The sequence below is a fragment of the Myodes glareolus genome, chromosome 7 (genome assembly GCF_982192425.1).
Source record: "Myodes glareolus chromosome 7, mMyoGla1.1, whole genome shotgun sequence".
Taxonomy (NCBI): Eukaryota; Metazoa; Chordata; class Mammalia; order Rodentia; family Cricetidae; genus Myodes; species Myodes glareolus.
Window position 1 is genome coordinate 72,260,906 of NC_142032.1, and position 17,870 is coordinate 72,278,775.

The 17,870-nt window shown below is 50.5% G+C and overlaps 1 protein-coding gene across 1 annotated transcript in view; it reads right to left on the reverse strand.

The window, feature by feature from the left end:
* Gpr26 (G protein-coupled receptor 26) overlaps positions 1–16,785 on the reverse strand; it is a 29,368-nt gene extending 12,583 nt beyond the window's left edge. The window contains exons 1-2 of the mRNA XM_048455200.3: positions 15,297–16,785; positions 7,120–7,233 (exon numbers count right to left, since the gene is read on the reverse strand). Of these exons, the coding sequence (XP_048311157.3) occupies positions 7,120–7,233; positions 15,297–15,964 (782 nt within the window). The 5' untranslated portion in view covers positions 15,965–16,785. The remainder of the gene's footprint in view (positions 1–7,119; positions 7,234–15,296) is intronic.
* Between the last annotated feature and the right edge of the window lie 1,085 nt (positions 16,786–17,870).

The window sequence follows — 17,870 nt, forward strand, 5'->3', positions numbered from 1 at the left end:
GAAGCCAAGGAGGCACCGGGACTTCCATGGTTTGGCACCTCTGGAGCAGCATGGCCCCTCCTACTCCCCAGCGGACAGCCTTGTCCCTTAAGCACCATTCCTGACACCTGTCCTCACCTTTCTCTAAATACAAGGGGTTTTCCATATCTTTCCTGAGGTGTGAGGTGGAAAAACCTCTGCTTGCCCTAAGGCTCCAACCATAGTGACACTTGTTGTGTGCTCAACAATGCATGTAGAGTAGTCCTGCACACCCCCCTGTTCCCAATCATATTCCCTCGGGAGAGTCCACACCAGTCAACAGCCTGGGGTACAGTAGGATGCATGAAGGGCGGGGTCTGCCTCTCCGAACACTTCAGGTCATTTCGAGGAAGGCATTTGAGTCCTTTAGAGAAGTCTGAGCAGTGAACTGACCTGCGTCTGCGTGTGTACCGATGTGAATGACTGTGTATGTTTGTCTTATCACATGTGTGTGTTGTGTGTACTTGTGCGTCGTATGAATGTATGTGCTTCTTGCTGTGCATGCATGTGCCATGTGTTGTGTGCATGTATGTATTGTGAGCATATTTGCTTGTATGTGCATATGTATGTTATGGGCATGTGAGGACATGTGCCAAATGTATGTAAGTACATTGTGACACCTGAATGTATGTGCACGTGCTCATGAGGTATGTGTATATTACACATGTGTACATTTGTGCTATGTAAATGTATGCATGTGCATCTTGTGTGTGTGCATGTGTGGGTCATGTGCATGTGTGCCTTGTGTTTGTGTATATGTGCATTGTGTATGTATTTGCACATGTGTATGCATGTTTGCCATATGGGTGCATGAGTTATGCACATGTATGCCCAAGTGCATCATGTGTGGGTCAGGTCTATCTACATTTATGTACCATGTGTGTTGTCTACATATATATGTGTGTGTGTGTGTGTGTGTATATCTCGTGTATGTGCATGTATGTTCGTTGAGGAGTAAAAGTGCTTCAAGATTCAGAGCTTGCTGATAGAGAAGATGGACACAGAGAATCGGCTGACGCATGTGATATCTACAGATTATACCCCTGAATTCTGCCTGCCTGTCCATGCCTCTGTGTATGTTGGACTTCTCTGAACTGTGACTCTCTTTGGTGTGGGCCCCTTCTGATGCTTGTTGGCAGCACTCCAAAGTGACTGCCACAGAAAAGGGCTGACATGACAGGAAGCTGCCCACACTTGCCCTTACCCATAGGGGATCCTCACACTACCCACAGTCTGAGCCACCGTGGTCCTTGGAGGAGAGGGTACACATGTCTAAATTCTGGGGCATTCTTTGGATCCTGGAGGAAGTAATATCCAGACCTGTTCCCAGTGGGCATTTCCATGGAGAGAGGCTCAGGGCTGCTGAACACGGGCCCTCAGTACCCTGGGACTCAACACCTCACTGCTTCCCAGACAGCATCCCCAGATCCCATCCTTGTATCATCTTTCCTGTTACACAGAGATCTCATGATTTCTGATTCCAGACTGCCTCATGAGCACTGTTTCCAGTTCAACAGTTCACCTGACACCATCTGCTTTCAAATCCTGAAGGTAAAGCAGCAGATCAGAGCCCCTTCTGCATATGTTCTCTGCCCATCACCGCTCCTCTCACTTTTGTTCTGTTTCTGTCCTTGTAGGTCTCCCTTTGTAACATTCTGCACACACAGAGACACAGACACACACAGACACGGAGACACAGAGACAGGCAGACACAGATAGAGAGACACAGAAACACAGAGACACAGACACACACAGAAAGACATGCAGATACAGACACACAAACACACACACACACACACACACAAGCACATATGTGCACACATACACAACATACACACAGTGTATTGCATTAAAGTGCAATGTAAGTAACAGAACATTGCTTGGGAAAACAGCCCAAAAGTCCTCAAGGCTTCTGGAGACTCAATCTGCATACGTTTGCATATGCAAAGACCTGTAAGCTCTAAGGGGATGCTTTAAGCTTTCATGAGGCATTAGAGTGGAGGAGTCATTTATTAATAGACCGCTAACAGTCGGGAGCCACCTGCACATTAACCCCTCCCCCCCCTCCATCATCCCATTACTCTGGGAAAGCTGTAATAATGGGGCCATCAGATCCACAAATGCCTCCAAACCTGATCCTGATGATTTATGACAACTGTAATTATTTGTAAGTATAGATTGCGACGCAAACGATAGGCTTACAATCACTTGAAGACATGCGGATGTTAACTCAGAAAATATTACCCAAAAGCCTGTGGGTAGGAATGTGCAGCGGCCCTGGACCCTGCCTGCTCACTCCAGGAAGAGTCTAACTGACCCAGAGCTCAGGGGAGCAGCTTGACTGTGAAACAGAGATAGATTGGGCTCCCGTAAGAGCTCTCACAAAACAGAAAATGCAGGCAATGCCTGAACAACACCTACAGCCTGGTTTACACACACATACACACTCACAACCTACATACACACACACACACACACACACACATATGAACACGTATGTACACATGCAACAGACGAATTTAAATTTTATTGTACTTACTATCCTACTAGGGACTTGCTTTGAGAAGAATTGATTGCATTCTTTTTTTTTAATCATACTAAATCTTGGACGTTATAAACCTGAAGTAGGTACACCTTAATTTGGACAAGTCACATTTCAAGTGCTCCACAGCAGCCCGTGTGTGGTGGCTGTCATGCTAAAAACACCACCCTAGGTGGAATTCGTGCTGTTTCTCCTGCTTCTCTTGTTACTCCTCACACCCACGCTTCACAAGCTTTGTCCACTAGCCTAGCCAGGAGGCTCCCTTCTGTCTCTTAGCTCTGGATTCTGGGCCTGCCCGATGGCAGGGATCTGCCTAACTACAGGCTCTATTTGCAGGGCAAGGTTTCTACCAGGGGACTCTTGGGGGTTGTTGCAATTCATCCTTATTTTCAGGGGAACTTTTGTAGTCTTCAAGAGAAGGTGCTGGAGACATGCGTGACAAAGTGATGGGTGGTGAACATGAGTGCTGTCATCAAAGATTTGCATGGGGTGGTTCGGCATACACACAGAGAAGACACTGGGAAAATGTGGTGGGGTGGGGTGGAGTCCCCTGACCTAGGTTCCATGCTGGAGGAGGTGATGGGGTGGGGTGGAGTCCCCTGACCCAGGTTCCATGCTGGAGAAGGTGATGGGGTGGGGTGAGTCCCCTGACCCAGGTTCTATGCTGGAGGAGGTGATGGGGTGGGGTGGCCTCCCCTGAGCCAGGTTCTATACTGCAGGAGGTGATGGGGTGGGGTGGAGTCCCCTGACCCAGGTTCTATGCTGGAGGAGGCAATGGGGTGGGGTGGAGTCTCCTGACCCAGGTTCTATACTGCAGGAGGCGATGGGGTGGGGTGGCCTCCTCTGAGCCAGGTTCTATGCTGGAGGAGGCGATGGGATAGGGTGGCCTCCCCTGAGCCAGGTTCTATACTGCCGGAGGCACTGGAGTGGGGTGGCCTCCTCTGAGCCAGGTTCTATGCTGGAGGATGTGATGGGGTAGGGTGGCCTCCTCTGAGCCAGGTTCTATGCTGGAGGTGATGAGGCGGGGTGATGCCTCTGATCCAGGTTCTATATGGAAGGAAGTAATGGGGTAGAGTTCCTGATCCTGGTTCTATGCTGGAGGAGGTGATGGGGTGGGATGACATCCCCTGATCCAGGTTCTATATTGGATAAGGTAATGGGGTGGAGTGGAGTACCCTGACACAGGTTCTATACTGGAGGAGGTGAGGCCTTTATTCCCATGGAAATGTTGCTTATCCTCATGCAAGATGCACAATTTTGTTAATTTTTTTTTAACCACAATTACATTAACTCCTTAACTCCATTTGAATCTGCTAACAATCTGACTGAAATGTTGTCTGAGCACTATTAGAAGGAAATAAGCTATAATAAAAAAGAGGAATATAGAGAGAAGGAGAGAGAGATAGAAGATGGAGAGGGAGGGAGGGAAGAAGGGAGGAAGGAAGAGATAGAGATAAATCGATCAATAGATGATAGACATAGAAGATAGATAGACAGACATATAGATGATAGATAGATAGATGATAGACAGACAGACAGACAGACAGACAACACTAGGAAATGAGATCAAGCTTGAGAAAAGCCTACCTGCCAACAGTGGGAGTCACATTACTTCTTCTCTGAGGATTCAAGTTCACCTCCTCAGTCCCTTTTCCCTGAGGTCTAAGAGGAAGGGTCTCTGTATACTTTCTTTCTCACCCGCATTCTCTGGCTAGTTAGATCTCCTTCAGTCTCAGGATGTCATGGGAAGGAAGGATAATGTCCCAAAAATCCATACAGACATGTCTGTCTCACACATTCCAGTGCCCCGCATCCTTTAACCTCAGGATTCCACAGTGTTTTCTGGAGGCCCAGAAAGGTGAGGACACTGGCCCAAACTTGTATTATAGGAGGGTAGAGCTGAGGAGGCCTATCTGTCTCTCTATGATAGGTCTGTGCAGAGTCCTGAGCTAAGCTAGCTCTGGCTTCCTGGCTGGGGTATGGGTCTCGACCACAGCTTTTTTTTTTTTTTTTTTTTTCCAGCCCGGGTGACTTTCTGATCATAGAGAACATTTAGCAATATCTGGAAACTTGGTTATCAAGCTGGGGACATTGGTGGGAGGATAGAGGTGTTCCTGGTATCCAGCTGGTAGAACCGAGGAGCCCCTGATACATCTTATAATGCCCAGGGCAGCCCCTCTTTGCCAAGAGTCATCTATGTGCAACATAGCAATAGTACTGAGGCCTAGTGCACAGTTCCAGGAGGAAAAAAATCGATGACTCTGCCCTGGCCCGTGGTCAGACCATCCAGGGACCCACATATAAGTCTCGTGTTCAAAGTGAGAGATAGGCTGAGTGGGGCTCCCTACGAGGAAACACATACTGTGGAAGGAAGTGTGTGGCACTGTACTTAGGCCTGGACTGTTTGAGGAAAAAAGGAGAGGGCTAGAGAGGCGATCAAGGCTCCCTAGCTGCCTGTCTTTTGTTCTTGTGGGCAAAGGACCATCTCTTGGCTTGAAGAAATAACTGGAGGTCATGATTGAAAGAGCACACAACCATGCTGGGGGCTGTGTAAGGACAGGTGGGGAGAGCAGAGAGGACTGTCGCAGTTGGCTTGTCCTCACAGGAAACAGGAGGTTGGGTTACAGCAAAGGGGATGCCCATCTGCACTCCTGCAGTGGCACTAGCTGTGTTCTCTTTCTTTCTCTCTCTCTCTCTCTGTCTCTCTCTCTCTCTGTCTCTCTCTCTCTCTCTCTGTCTCTCTCTCTCTCTGTCTCTCTCTCTCTCTCTCTCTCTCTCTCTCACACACACACACACACACACACACACTCATACAAGAGGAAATGGTTTCCCATACTCAATCAAAGCTCCCACCTCCATGTCTCAACAGAACCACTGTCCTTTGTGATCTCCCAACTGCACAGATCATAGAACTACTTAGGATAGAAAGCTGCAGGATTCCACCCCCACCCATCCCCACCAGTCCACAAAGGAGCTTGGGAGAGAGGGGAGGCAATCCTTTTCTTTCTATCTGTCTTTTTCTCCTTTTTTTTTCTGACTGACACTGGCAGGAGGAACCGTCACAGCTGGAGCAGGCTAGTCTGAGGAATGCGGGTCCCCGGGGCGGTGAACTGCAGCCCAGCCTGGCTCTTGGCGCTCTGGGAAGGGGAATAACTGACAGTCATTGGCCTAACAGCACAGCTGCAGGAGATGTGGCCTGCTCTGGAAGGGCACAGAGAGAAGTATCTACTTTTATGCAAGTGGCTGGTATCTCTGAAGTAGACCGCTCAGGGGCTGGCTACCCAGCCCAGTGAGCAGTGGGACCCTGCACGATGCAGTATTTCCCTCCCATCCCATTTCTTCTGGTCAGCACCTCATGGTGTGTGGGTGTGGGGTGAAGAGTTAGAATGAAGTTATCTGGAGATCGAGTGAAGAGCCTTCCACTGTGGGGTACTGAGTTTAACACATAAGAATCCAAGGCTGATTATGGAACTCAATGCCAAGGTTCCCCCAAACCCAATAGATTCACCATATGGAACAGCTGGCCCACGTCTGGGTATATGACCAAAAGAAATGAAATGTGTTTATTGTGTGCTGTGTGTACTAACACACTGTTCACAGCAACTAAGACAGAAACCAACCTGGGGGCCGTAATGGTCGTATAAAGAAAATGCGGAATAGATACACACCAGGATATCATTCGGACAAATGGGTGAACCCAGAGGACACGCTGGAATAACTCAGACAGGTGCCACCTGTTCTCTCATAAAAACATACCTTAACAAGCCCGTCAGAAGATGCACCAGTGATGCCCAGGAGCTGGGGTGAAGGGGAAGATGGAGGGAGAGTGGATAATGGGCATTAAAACAGACACAGGTCCTCCCATTCTCCACCCTAGTGGAGGACTGCACGTCACAACAACCTGTAACATGTGTTATAAATAATAAACAGAGAGGGGCTTGGAGGCTCCGAACACATGGCAATGGCAGGAAGGTGGAAAATAAATTAGCCCAATTTGATGAACACACATTGTATATGAGCAATATAATCTTGCGTGGTGCCTCATAGGTTTGTGCAGTGATTATGGGATAATCAAAACTGTTAAAGCTGTTAAAGGAACAGGACATGCCAACTGCCCTAACTTGATTGGTACCCATTGTACACACGTATTGGATCATCACAAGGTATTGGTAGCCAGTGCAATAAAAATGTTAGTTAAGGGGCTAGAGAGATAGCTCAGTGGCTACAAGCTCCGACTACTTAAGAAGACTGAGTTCAGTTCTCAGCAGCTCACAACCGCCTATAAACACTCCAGCTCCAGGGAATTGAAAACTCTCTTTTGGCCTCTACAGATGCCTGCACTCACCTGTACCATAACCCAACACAGGCACAGCAGACACATGATTAAAAATAAAAATCAGTCTTCAAAATGTTAGTTATTGATAAGGGAGAGCCGGAGGCTGACGAGACGCATTTAAGTGTCCATCCTCACCCTGCCATGCTCTCAGGAGATACATGTGGCCAGGATGGGCCCCACTCTGGCTCTCCAAGCCCTGGTCCCCATCCACAGGTCAGCTCACCTGGTAATCACGTAGGGAGCAAAGCACACGAGGAAGGTCCCTATGAAGGTGCTGATCTTTTTGGTGGCACGCTGTCGCCTCCGCTTCTGTTCCTCCAGACATCGTTCCCTCACACTGTGTGGGACAGAGAGGAGAAGGTAATTCACGGGGTGGCCTGGCCAGGACACAGGGAGGTGCTACTCATGAACAAAAACAATGGATTCTAGGTGTGTGCTTATGAAGCCAGAGACCTAGGGCCCAGTCTAGGTGTGTGACATTGACAAGGTCATTATTTGCAGTGTGATATCACACACCACGTTTTACTGATGTGCTTTCTTATAGACAATGAAACATAATGTTAGCTGGATTGTTTGAAGAGTTAAATGCACAATGCACAACAGTGTTCTGTTTTCCTTTGTTTCTTCAATAAAAAACATGCTGACCAAAAGCAACTCAGGAAAGACATAGGGTTTATCTGGTTCACACTTCCATGATGCAGCCTATTATTTGGTGGAAGGCAGAAACTTAAGCAGCTAGTCACATTACACCTACAATCCAGAGAAGAGAGAAGCAAACGGAACCATGTTGCCTGCTCGCTTATGCCGCCGCCGGCTCTCTCCTGCCCCAAGTTCAGAACCCTCCGCAGGGGGAATGGTGCTACCCTTATGTCAAAGACTCGTCAAGACAATCCCCCACATATAGGCCCATAATTCCTCCACTGAAATGCTCTTCCCAGGTAATTCTAGATTGTGGCGAGTTGACATTTAAAACCAGTGATCATACATAAAGATACAGAAAATGTATCCAGTGTGCAAACAGATAATGCAATGAGTACAAACAGACAAGAACTCATGGGGTTACTGCTTATATCATGCACTGATTTTCCTGCGCAGTCCTGGAGGGCTACAGTCCCTACCTCCGTGACTCATCTACTATGATGGTTAGTATTAACTGTCAAGCCGACAGAAGCTAGAACCACCCGGGAGATGGACCTTTGTGTTTTCCTGGGGGAAATTATCTTGATTGCATCCAATAAGATAAGTCATAGGAAGACCCAGCTTAGTTGTGGGCATGTGCGGTTCCTGGTGTGATTCCTCCAGGGACTAAGACGGGAGAAGCTAAGCGACAGCCAAGTCCTCTTGACATTGAGGATGTAGCTTCGACGATGAGATCAAGAGCCACCAATATCTCTAATCACACCCTGTTCCTGCTCCACTCTGCTCTAAGCCCTGCCAGGAACTGCTTTCTTTTCACCAAAAGAAATCAGGATATCACGGGCACGGGGCGCAGGAAAGCAGCTGTGCACACAAACCAGCTCCAGGCTCCTGACTCTGTCTTGTAGCATCCAGTACGGACACAGGTGAGCAGAGAGGGTGACTGGAGGCTGTGCTGCCCCGCAAGCCAACTTGGCAGAGCCTAGCTTGGGCTGCAGTGACTTGCTCCTGAAGACAGGATGGCCTGCTCCTTGAAAGCAAGTGGTAGAGAGAAAGTTCCTAAGCTGGATTCAAGGATAATGTTAAAGCAAGTGCCGCCCACTGCATCTAGGAGAGTGAGTGTTTTAATCCCTAAGTCTCTCCTCAATAGATTTCTTCTCATATGAACAATTTGGATGGATGAATCTGGAATCCTTGCAGGTCCCCTTTTGACCTTCTGCCTTTATAAAAATTCATGGAATTAGGAATCAGATTGGGGCTTGGAATCAAAGTTTCCCACTGTCTGAAAATGTGCTGTTCACAACTAACGGTACTAATTACTTTATAATAATTAACACTCTTGCCGGGCGGCGTGGCACATGCATTTAATCCCAGCACTTGACTTGGGAAACAGAGGTGGGTGGATCTCTCTGAATTCGAGGCCAGCCTGGTCTACAAGAACTAGTTCCAGGACAGGCTCCAAAGCTACAAAGAAACCCTGTCTTGAAAAGCCAAAACCAAAACAAAAAAAAAAAAAACCCACTAATAATGGTCTGAGTCTCTGCCATGTGTCATGCTAGATTCCGTGATGGGGTTTCACATGCATTTATTTAGTTGATACAGTGTGTCTAGGAGCCAAGGACGATGTCATTATAGTCTTCATATTTGAGAAGAGATTGAGACTCAAGAGAGTTAAGATATTTGCTCAGGATCACACAGCGTTCACAAGGCTCCTAAGCGGTAACTGTAAAGTGGTCAGCATTTGGTTAGGCCCTGCCTCTGTTTAGTACTGAAAGTATTCCATCCTCAGTGGTTTCTGTGGGGTGATTTCTGAAGTGGATCCTATGTCTGAGTACCCTTCTCCATCCCTGGCAAATCAGTCTGGGAGATGATGGCAGGAACTGAATCCAGACCAGAGTCTGGAACCAAGCTCACCCTTCCCCCTACACAAACAATCTATCTGTGTCGTCCCATGGATTGGCATATGGTGAGCCTGACGTCACTGAGTCCTGCTCAACTCAAATCCCCAGACTTTCTGACCACATGCGTGTTTCTGTAGCATTTTCTGCTAAGGTTCATGGGCTCCTGTGACTTGTGGTTGGAGATCTGGGTACAGGGACATGGCCAGCTCAGCTGTCTTGATTTAAAACTCAAGGTCCCTTTATCTGGGAGTCTCAACCCAGGGCAAAGAATACCAGTGGTGACCGCAGATGCATGAGACTCAGAGTTACTCTTCACAGCGGAGCTTTGTCTGCTCCAGATTGCCATGAACGAATGGTGGTGTGCAGATTTGGGGTGTCAGCCGAGTACCCTGAACCATCACACAACATTCTTCCATGACAACAGAGGACCACTCTGCCATCCAATAAATAAACATGCCAAATTCACACAAAGAACTCAGCGAGGAGATAAGACCACCTGCTTTCCGTCCTCCTCAGTGGGTGACGGTGTTGTCAGCCCTCAGGTGCTGAAGAGTGGAAGCCCTCTTAGGTGCACTCCCTTAGGAGGGCCCTGCTCTCCTAACTGTGGCCTCAGGCAAGTCACCAAGCCTCTGTGAGCGAGTCCCCACTTTTTGGAGGAGGCTTTCACCGCAACTATAAGCAGACCTACGGTTCATTATGAGGATAGGCATGGCTCACTGAGCAATAGGGCAGAGAGATAGGGAGCTTCCTTATGCTTCCCAAGGGGACAAGGTTCTGATGAGGGGTCACAGCCCCTCCCTTATCCATAGCAGACTCTCTCTTCTTCAAAGCATGGGGAACTTAATGTCTATAAAGGTATTGGGGGTCCTCAGAGAGACAGACACTTGCATGACTGAAGGAAGGAAAGGCTAAGACTGTCACGGGCTGTCACTGTCACTCCCCCAGGCTGTACAGATCCCCAGAGATCTGCTGCATTGCCCCTTTAAGGACAGGTTAAGCAGAAGACGCTTTGCAGCTGCGTGTCTTCTTTGGCCTTCGCTTCTTGGCTAGGGGTTAGGTTTGAAGCGCCAAGGTTGGACCTCCAGATTCAAACCCAGACACTTAATTATGAGGCGGCTTTTGCACATCAGATTCCTTATCTCTAGAAAGAAAGGTGAGGAGAGGACCTGCCTTTTAGGGTCACACCGAGAGTGCCTGAGTTAAAATATGAAAAATACCAAGAACTGTGACTGACCTTGCGAGCACTTAGTGTGCGCTAACCAAACTACTCTCAACTCAATATATACTCACTGGAAAACTCTTTACCATGTTCCACCTCTGCCTTGAACCTCCAAGCCACAGGATTTCCTCTTTCCATTAAAGTCCTTCTTGCCCTATGCTATGTCCACAGGAGAGGCAGCCATGACTAGGTACTGTGCCAGGGGTGCTGTGAATTAGCATCATGCAACTGAACATTGAGTCCTGAGTTGATTCTGTGGCCCATTTGGGACTCACAGGGACATCACAGATTTTAATGTGACGCACCAGTAGACCGCAGAGAGTGTCTGCAGAGGGTACTCTGCCCCAGGATCATGTTGCTGTTAGGACGTAACAGTAGACTCTCCAACATATGTCTACCCAAGCTTACAGATGGGGAAACTGAGGCTTACAGGAGTGAAGGGCCTGCCTGTCTTGGGAGTCAGGTACAAGTGGGGCTTCAGACACATGGGCATTGACTATGAGCCCAGCGCTTCCAGTTAGGGGTGTGCCACTCCTTCCCTGAGCTATTGTAAAGGAAAGGGCTAAAGCCAGCTCTGCCCTTCCTCCGTGGGCTCTTCTGTTTTCTGGGCAACAGTGCAGTGGTGGCCGGAGCGCCCCCATCACTTAGGTGTGAGACAGCTCACTGGGCTCTCTCAATGATAGGATCACAAAACCTCCTGTTGTCATTTCCCTCCCCATGGCTTTGCAACCCTGAGATCCTGAAAATCTTGTATGCCTGTGGGCTGCTATTGTGCTTATTCTCAGATGAGGACCCAAGTGGTTTAGGACATGCCCCAGAAACATCCTGGCAGTTTGGGACAGAACGAAGGCTCATCTCAGTTCTCCTGACCTGACCCTAGAGTGTTCCCCTTATCCTCACTGCCACTCCTAGTCTGGTGGAGGCACCCAGAGTCCTTGGACTCCTGGGCAGAGTCTGTGGTACAGAGAATATGAGGTACAACACTCACTCAGGGAGTCCCGATTGTGGTGTGAACATGTGTGCTAGCCCGGAGTTGAAGGAGGAGAGTGTCACAAGATTTGAGACCAAAGTGGGCAGGTGCTCTGGCATTTTGACATCTGAGGTCAAAAAGATGCATTCCGCAGACTCCAGTAGCAGCAACTCTGGAAGCATCTAAACAGAAAGCGGGGAGGCGGCCTCAGAAGTCTCTGAGATGGCTCTCCAGGTCCTCGATGGTCTGAGATGTCCATTGTCCTTCCAGAGCCCACACCTGGAGCCCTCACAGCCTGGCCCCTATTGGTTTTCTGGTCTTTAAGCCACGAGACAAGATGACTGATGGTGAGAAGGAGCCCTGAATTTGCAGTTAGGGTGCTGGTGTTAGTTCCCCTCTCAGATCTACCAAGCATGGTCCCTGCTCTAGGTCCTGGACATTAAAACTGGAGCCTACGCCTTCTACTCTAGAAGAAACCCCTAATTTTCTATGGCACATAGTCCTTGTGCAAATACCTTGATTCTGCTTCCAAGACACACGCAGACCTCTGGTCCTCACCCAACGGTGGACTACATTGTAGATGTACTCGGTTTAAGGCCCAAGGAGCATCACATGCATATAGATCATGACTGTATGACTTGCAATGTGTGCATGACCCAAGAGAGGCACCTGTGTTGCTGGGTGGAGTCAGGGATGGAGAAGTAATGCAAGTGGACCACTTAGTGCTCTCTAGCCCAGATGAGGCTAGCCTCGACTGAGTCTGTAAATTCTAAATTTGAGCCCTACTTTTAGGAAGCATATCTGCCAAGACAGGGGGATTAGAATGTATTCCACAGACCCATCTGTAGGCTAAAGCAGAACTTCTAAGCATCCTCACAGAGAGTTTGTGAGCCTCCAACTATCTGGTTGCTCCATCTACAAATCTCAAGGACAGATTTGGGTGTGGCCCTGGGCGTAATCTCCTTTCTAGAGTTCATCAAATGCCATCCTTTTGGGATCGACTTCTGCCTCTGTAAAGTCAAGGGCCCGGTGCAATTCTACCTCCTTGGTCAACCTCTGGCATCCTGCAGAACTAGCCCTCAGGCTGTCCCTGTGGTCATGGTTCACAGAATGTTAAGGGGTTAGAGAGAGCGCCTGGTAACCCTTGAGGAAGTCTGTCATAGAGACTCTGCCACTAGCAGCATAGCTCCAAGAGGTCATCTACCTGGCATGGGTGAGCCTGGTCTGGGCTAGAAAGAGGGCAGTGATGCTGGGCCACGGAGCCTGATCTGCTTGGCTGTACCTGGCAGCAGCCGAAGAGATCTAACCAGAGCCTGCCTAGAGCTTTGGCTGGGAGAACTGAAGAGCAGACACTGGGCAGGTGGAGATCCGAATGTGGACCAAACACTGCAAAGTGAAACCTGCTTCCTAAATCGACCACAGAACAACAGGAATAGGAGATGCCACTCCGGGCCTCAGATTTCGAAAAGAGAGGCTTCCTGCTGCTTAGGTGATGGTTGCAGCCAAGGGCTAAAGCTTGCCACTCCGCATGTGGGAGAATAAGCTACCTCTTGTCGCTTCCTAACAAATGGTACCTGGGCTCCAGGCAACACAAAGCAGGTCTCCTTTAGCCAAATTCTGGGGTAAGTGGTGGATACTAGATGGGATGACTTCCAGCGAGCTAAGACTCCACTTGTTCCTCTAGCTGTCCAGGAGAATGTCCTGGAACTGACACCCTAAGACCGCATAGGTTCTTGGCACCAAAGGATGTCAGAGTCTGAAGTGGGGCAGGATTCCACCACAGCCTTCAGAGCCAAGACCGAGACTTCTCCACTGTGCCACCAAAGTAACAGCCAGCAGATCAGCTATCAGGGAAGTAAACTGTCTGTTGTGTTCCTGTGGAATTCACCTCCCACACTCCTGCTTGAGACCCCTGGAAAGGACAGTTTGTGTTCACCGAGGAGCCAGCGGCTCTGTGACCTGACCCTGATGGAGCTCCCTGGAGGGTCTAGAAGCAGGGCCTCCTCCAATTGGCCTGAGGCTCAAAGGACGTCAAGGTTCTCTGCAAAACTGACCTTTGCTGTCTGTCTTTGCTTATGAGACCCCCTACATACTCTGTGGTTCTGACCTAAAGTCAGGGAGACAGGCAAGAGAAGAGGAAGCCCCTGTCCCTCACCAGAATGCAAAGTGGCCTCTACCCTCCCCTCTGGGGGATTAAGAGCAGAAATTGAGCTTTCCCTCACTCTAAGAGAACCGGCTCCTCTCTGGGCTCCACTTCCCTTTCCCTCCACTGGGAGGCTCCGGGAACTGGCTTTCTAGGACCAGCTCAAGTCTGCAAGAGTTAACATTTCCGTGCATCCTCAGGAGCTGCCCCAGCCCCAGCCCTGGGGATGGCCCTTTCTAAAGTGAACGGTGATGAACAGGAATGTTTCTGCAAGTGTGGCTGCTGACCTTCCCCTGGAATGACTTCTAAGCTGCACAGACGTGGGTGAGGGTGGGGGGCGGATGCAAACACATTTTGTTTGAGTTGCTGTGGGGAAGATTTTATGTAGGGAAGACTAGAGGAGCCTGTCATCTGGAATGACTGCTCAGAGGGGGACGGTAGACACACTCAGCCATGCCCTTCCAATGTGCAGGCATGCTGAAATTCAGCAGTTTCTTATTGCCCAAGGCCAGGAAGTCCCACAAGGGGCCTTTGCTCAGACCAACACCTTCTGTTTGTGTGCTGTGCCCTCTAGGGCAAATACACACTGGGGTCTACACTCTTTCCTACATACCCCAAGGTTTCCTGAATCCTGGACTTGTGCTCACACACAGAACCATAACATCTCATTACCAGTGCTCTCTGTATACGATATCTTACGTGCCAAGTAGACGCCCAAGCTCTTATCGGGAGTCCCAGGCATCAGAGAGGGAGGCAGCTTTTAATGTAAATAAACCGGCAGAGACCACAGAAGCGCCCTCCCTCGATGTCTTAGTCTCAAAAGGAAAGATGAGGTGAGCTCAGGACAGCCTGATTGACAGTGCTCTCCTTCTCTCCTGGAGGGACATTAAGGACCACAGAGGTTCCCAGCCAGTTCTTTCATCTGCCTCCTTCTGTCTTCTCCCGAGAAGTAGTGGGTCAAGAAGAAGGGGTTGGGTGGACAGGCTTAGTTTCAGGAGTCTGAGGAACAAATTCTTGAAGGGACCTTGAGGCGCCAAGTCCAGAACACACAGAACAGAGCCCCCTAGGGAGGCAAGACAAGCCCAGGCCCTCAGGATCCACCACAGGGAGAAAGTGCAGTGGATTCTATTTGATGGGAACTCAGGTACATACACAGGGAGAGATCAAGTTAGCACCGCACCCAGACTGACAAGGACCCAGAGGAGTAACACCCGCAGTCTGAAGAGTTCTTAAGCATTGTCTAAGCCTACCATATGCCCTCTCAGGGCCATATCCAAACCCTTTCCAAGCGAGCACAGTGAACAAAGCCCACTGCTCAGGATAAATATAAGGATAAGGAGGAATTTCTGGCTGAGAGTTCAGTTCGATGCTTCAGAAAGTGAAGCTCTGGGTACCATTTAAACAGCATCTGCCATCCCAGCCTTGCTTAATGCGGTGAGGTGTACGGGGACTCTCCCACAGCCCTACCCTGGGTACTGGGACCTTCCCAACTCACTACAGTGTCCCCAGAGCCCTGAATCAGGCCTCTCACCTGGGGTGGATGTCCACTAAAAGCACGAGTGTCTGCATGGTGATCACGTCGATGCGCTTGCAATGGAAGCGGGCCACCTTGAGCACCTTGAGGTACGTGAAGCAGAGTACGATGAAGGAGAGCAGGAAGCTGAGCGCATGGAAGGCGCTGGTGAAGACAGCAAAGCGCAGGCGCTCCTCGGGCCGCCGGCTGCACAAGGTACACGAGGCATACAGCTGGTGGAAGCCGAGCCAGGACAGGGCGAGCGCAGTGGCCGGGAAGGTGAGCGCGTGCAGCCACGTGTAGGCCACCATGAACGCGGCATCGCGGAGGCGCATCTTGGCACGGTAGCTTAGCGGGAAGACCACAGCCACCCAGCGGTCGATGCTGAGTGCAGCCATGCTGAGCATTGAGTTGGCAGCCAAGAAGGTGTCGAGGAAGGCGGCCAGTCGGCACAGGCGATCCCCGGCCGGTTGCCGCTGTGCCACGACGCCAGCCAGCGTGAGGGGCATGTTGACCACGGTGCACAGCAGGTTGCCACACGTGAGGTTGAGGGTGAAGAGCGCGGGCGCCTGGCGGCGGATGTCAGCGCTGTGCAGGAGGCAGAGCAGCACCAGCCCGTTGGACAGCAGCGACACGCCGATCGTGCCCACCAGCAGCCCCGCCAGGCCCGCGTCCCACGAGTTCATGGTGCGCGCCTCCAGCTGGCGCTCAGGGCCCGCAACCCCGCGCCGCCATGGCGCAGTCCGCTGCCGGCTCAGCCCCTCGGCGTCGCGGCGGCCCAGAGACCCCTGGTCCCCGTCGCCATGGCTACCCGAAGAGCGTCCAGCAACCCAGTACCCCGCGCCACCCTCTGGACCAGCACCTAAAGATGCAGTCACCCGGAGCCCCACACCACCTCCCAGACGAGCACCTGGGTGCGGAACCACTCGGACTCTGGGTCACCTCACCACCGGCGAGCACCTGGGAAAGCCGTCACCCCCAGCCCCGCACCACCTCTTGGCCAGTCGCCCGGTGCGACGCTGAACTCCTGTGGTACCCTGGAATCCTGGATTGCAGGCGCCTGTGGTCACAGGCTTTGCCTCTGCCCGCACCCGCCCTCACCGGGTCCTTCTAAGCTCTGGTTCTGCTCCACACACCCTCCTGCTCTGTGGCTTTCTCTCTGTCTCCCTCTCTCTGCCTCTGTGCTCAATCTCCAGTGTGCTCTCACTTTCTGCTCCCCCTCCCCCGTCTGTCTCTCCCACCTCCAATTTTTTCCTCCCCTCTTGCTTCTCCTCCCTCCCTTTCTCCTTTCTCTCTTCTTTCTCTCAGGAAACTGGCTGCTTCTGCGAAGGAAATCCCTCTGATTCTCTCTCTCTCTCTCTCTCTCTCTCTCTCTCTCTCTCTCGCTCTCTCTCGCTCTCTCTCGCTCTCTCTCTCACACACACACACATACACACACACTCACCACATACACACATACACTTGGAAGGAAGGAGCCCTGCAGGCTCCCTTGCAGAGTGACTGGCTCCCTGTGGCTCCCCTCCTCCTCTTCCCTTCCACCCTCCCCTATATGAGCAGGAGACAGGCTGAGTCAAAAGAATCTAAGAAATGAGAAGGATGCCTGGGCACCCTCATGCCTCAGTGCCACTTGGTCCCTCTTAGCTGACCAGACCTTGACCCAGCTCACCTGTCCCATAGCTGCCCAGCCTCGGGGCTTGTTGCTGTTGTCTAAGAGGAAATGGGGAGCTTGGTTAGGCTTCTGCTAGAATAGAATGTAATTCACAGCTCTCTCTTGCATTAGGACCAAATATCTCCTGAGATCTCTGCCCCCATCTGTCCACAGGCAGCTGCTGCCCTACTGGACATTGAGTCCCCAAGGCTTCAGCCCATCACTCTGTAGTCATTCAATTGCATTCTCAGACTTGGTGGAAGGACACTCGAGGCTCACCGGGATGTCCCTTGGGCATACCTTCAGTCATGAGAACACTGTATCTATCCATAGTCATCAGAAGCAGCTCTGATGTGGCTGGTATTGGGTACATGTGGTGTTCAGTGTTTGCTGCTGTCTGGATCGGGTGAGAAGCAAGTTATTGCTGATGAGAAATAAGTAATGCTTATTAGGCATGTGGGAGAACTGTCCAGAGAATGGGAGGACAGGGCATGGCATGATTTGATCCGAATCATGGGAACTCGGGATATAAAGGGTCTCAGTCTCAATCTCCCCGCCCCCAACCATCCTCAGATAAACATGTGGGGACTGTGGCTCTCCTGTCCCCAGTTCAAACTCTGCAGTTTCAAAAGGACTTGGTGGACAGCCAAGTAAGAACTTTCGGAGCTTCCTCAGTCTCGTCCCTTTCTATAAGATGCTACCTCCTGAAGTGACCACTTCCTCTGTATCTCAGAGCCTGGTGATACGGTCAGAAATGAGTGCACATGACCAGCCCTCAGTCTAACAGAAGCCAAGCACAGATAGCTTCCCCCAGGGAGCTATTTTGTCTCCCCATCACACTAATTATCCCTCCTCACATAGCTTCAAGTAGGGGCGGGGGCTCATATAAAGCACTGGGAAGGCAAGAGAAACAATGTTCTCTCTCCTCTGCACCCCAAAAGATG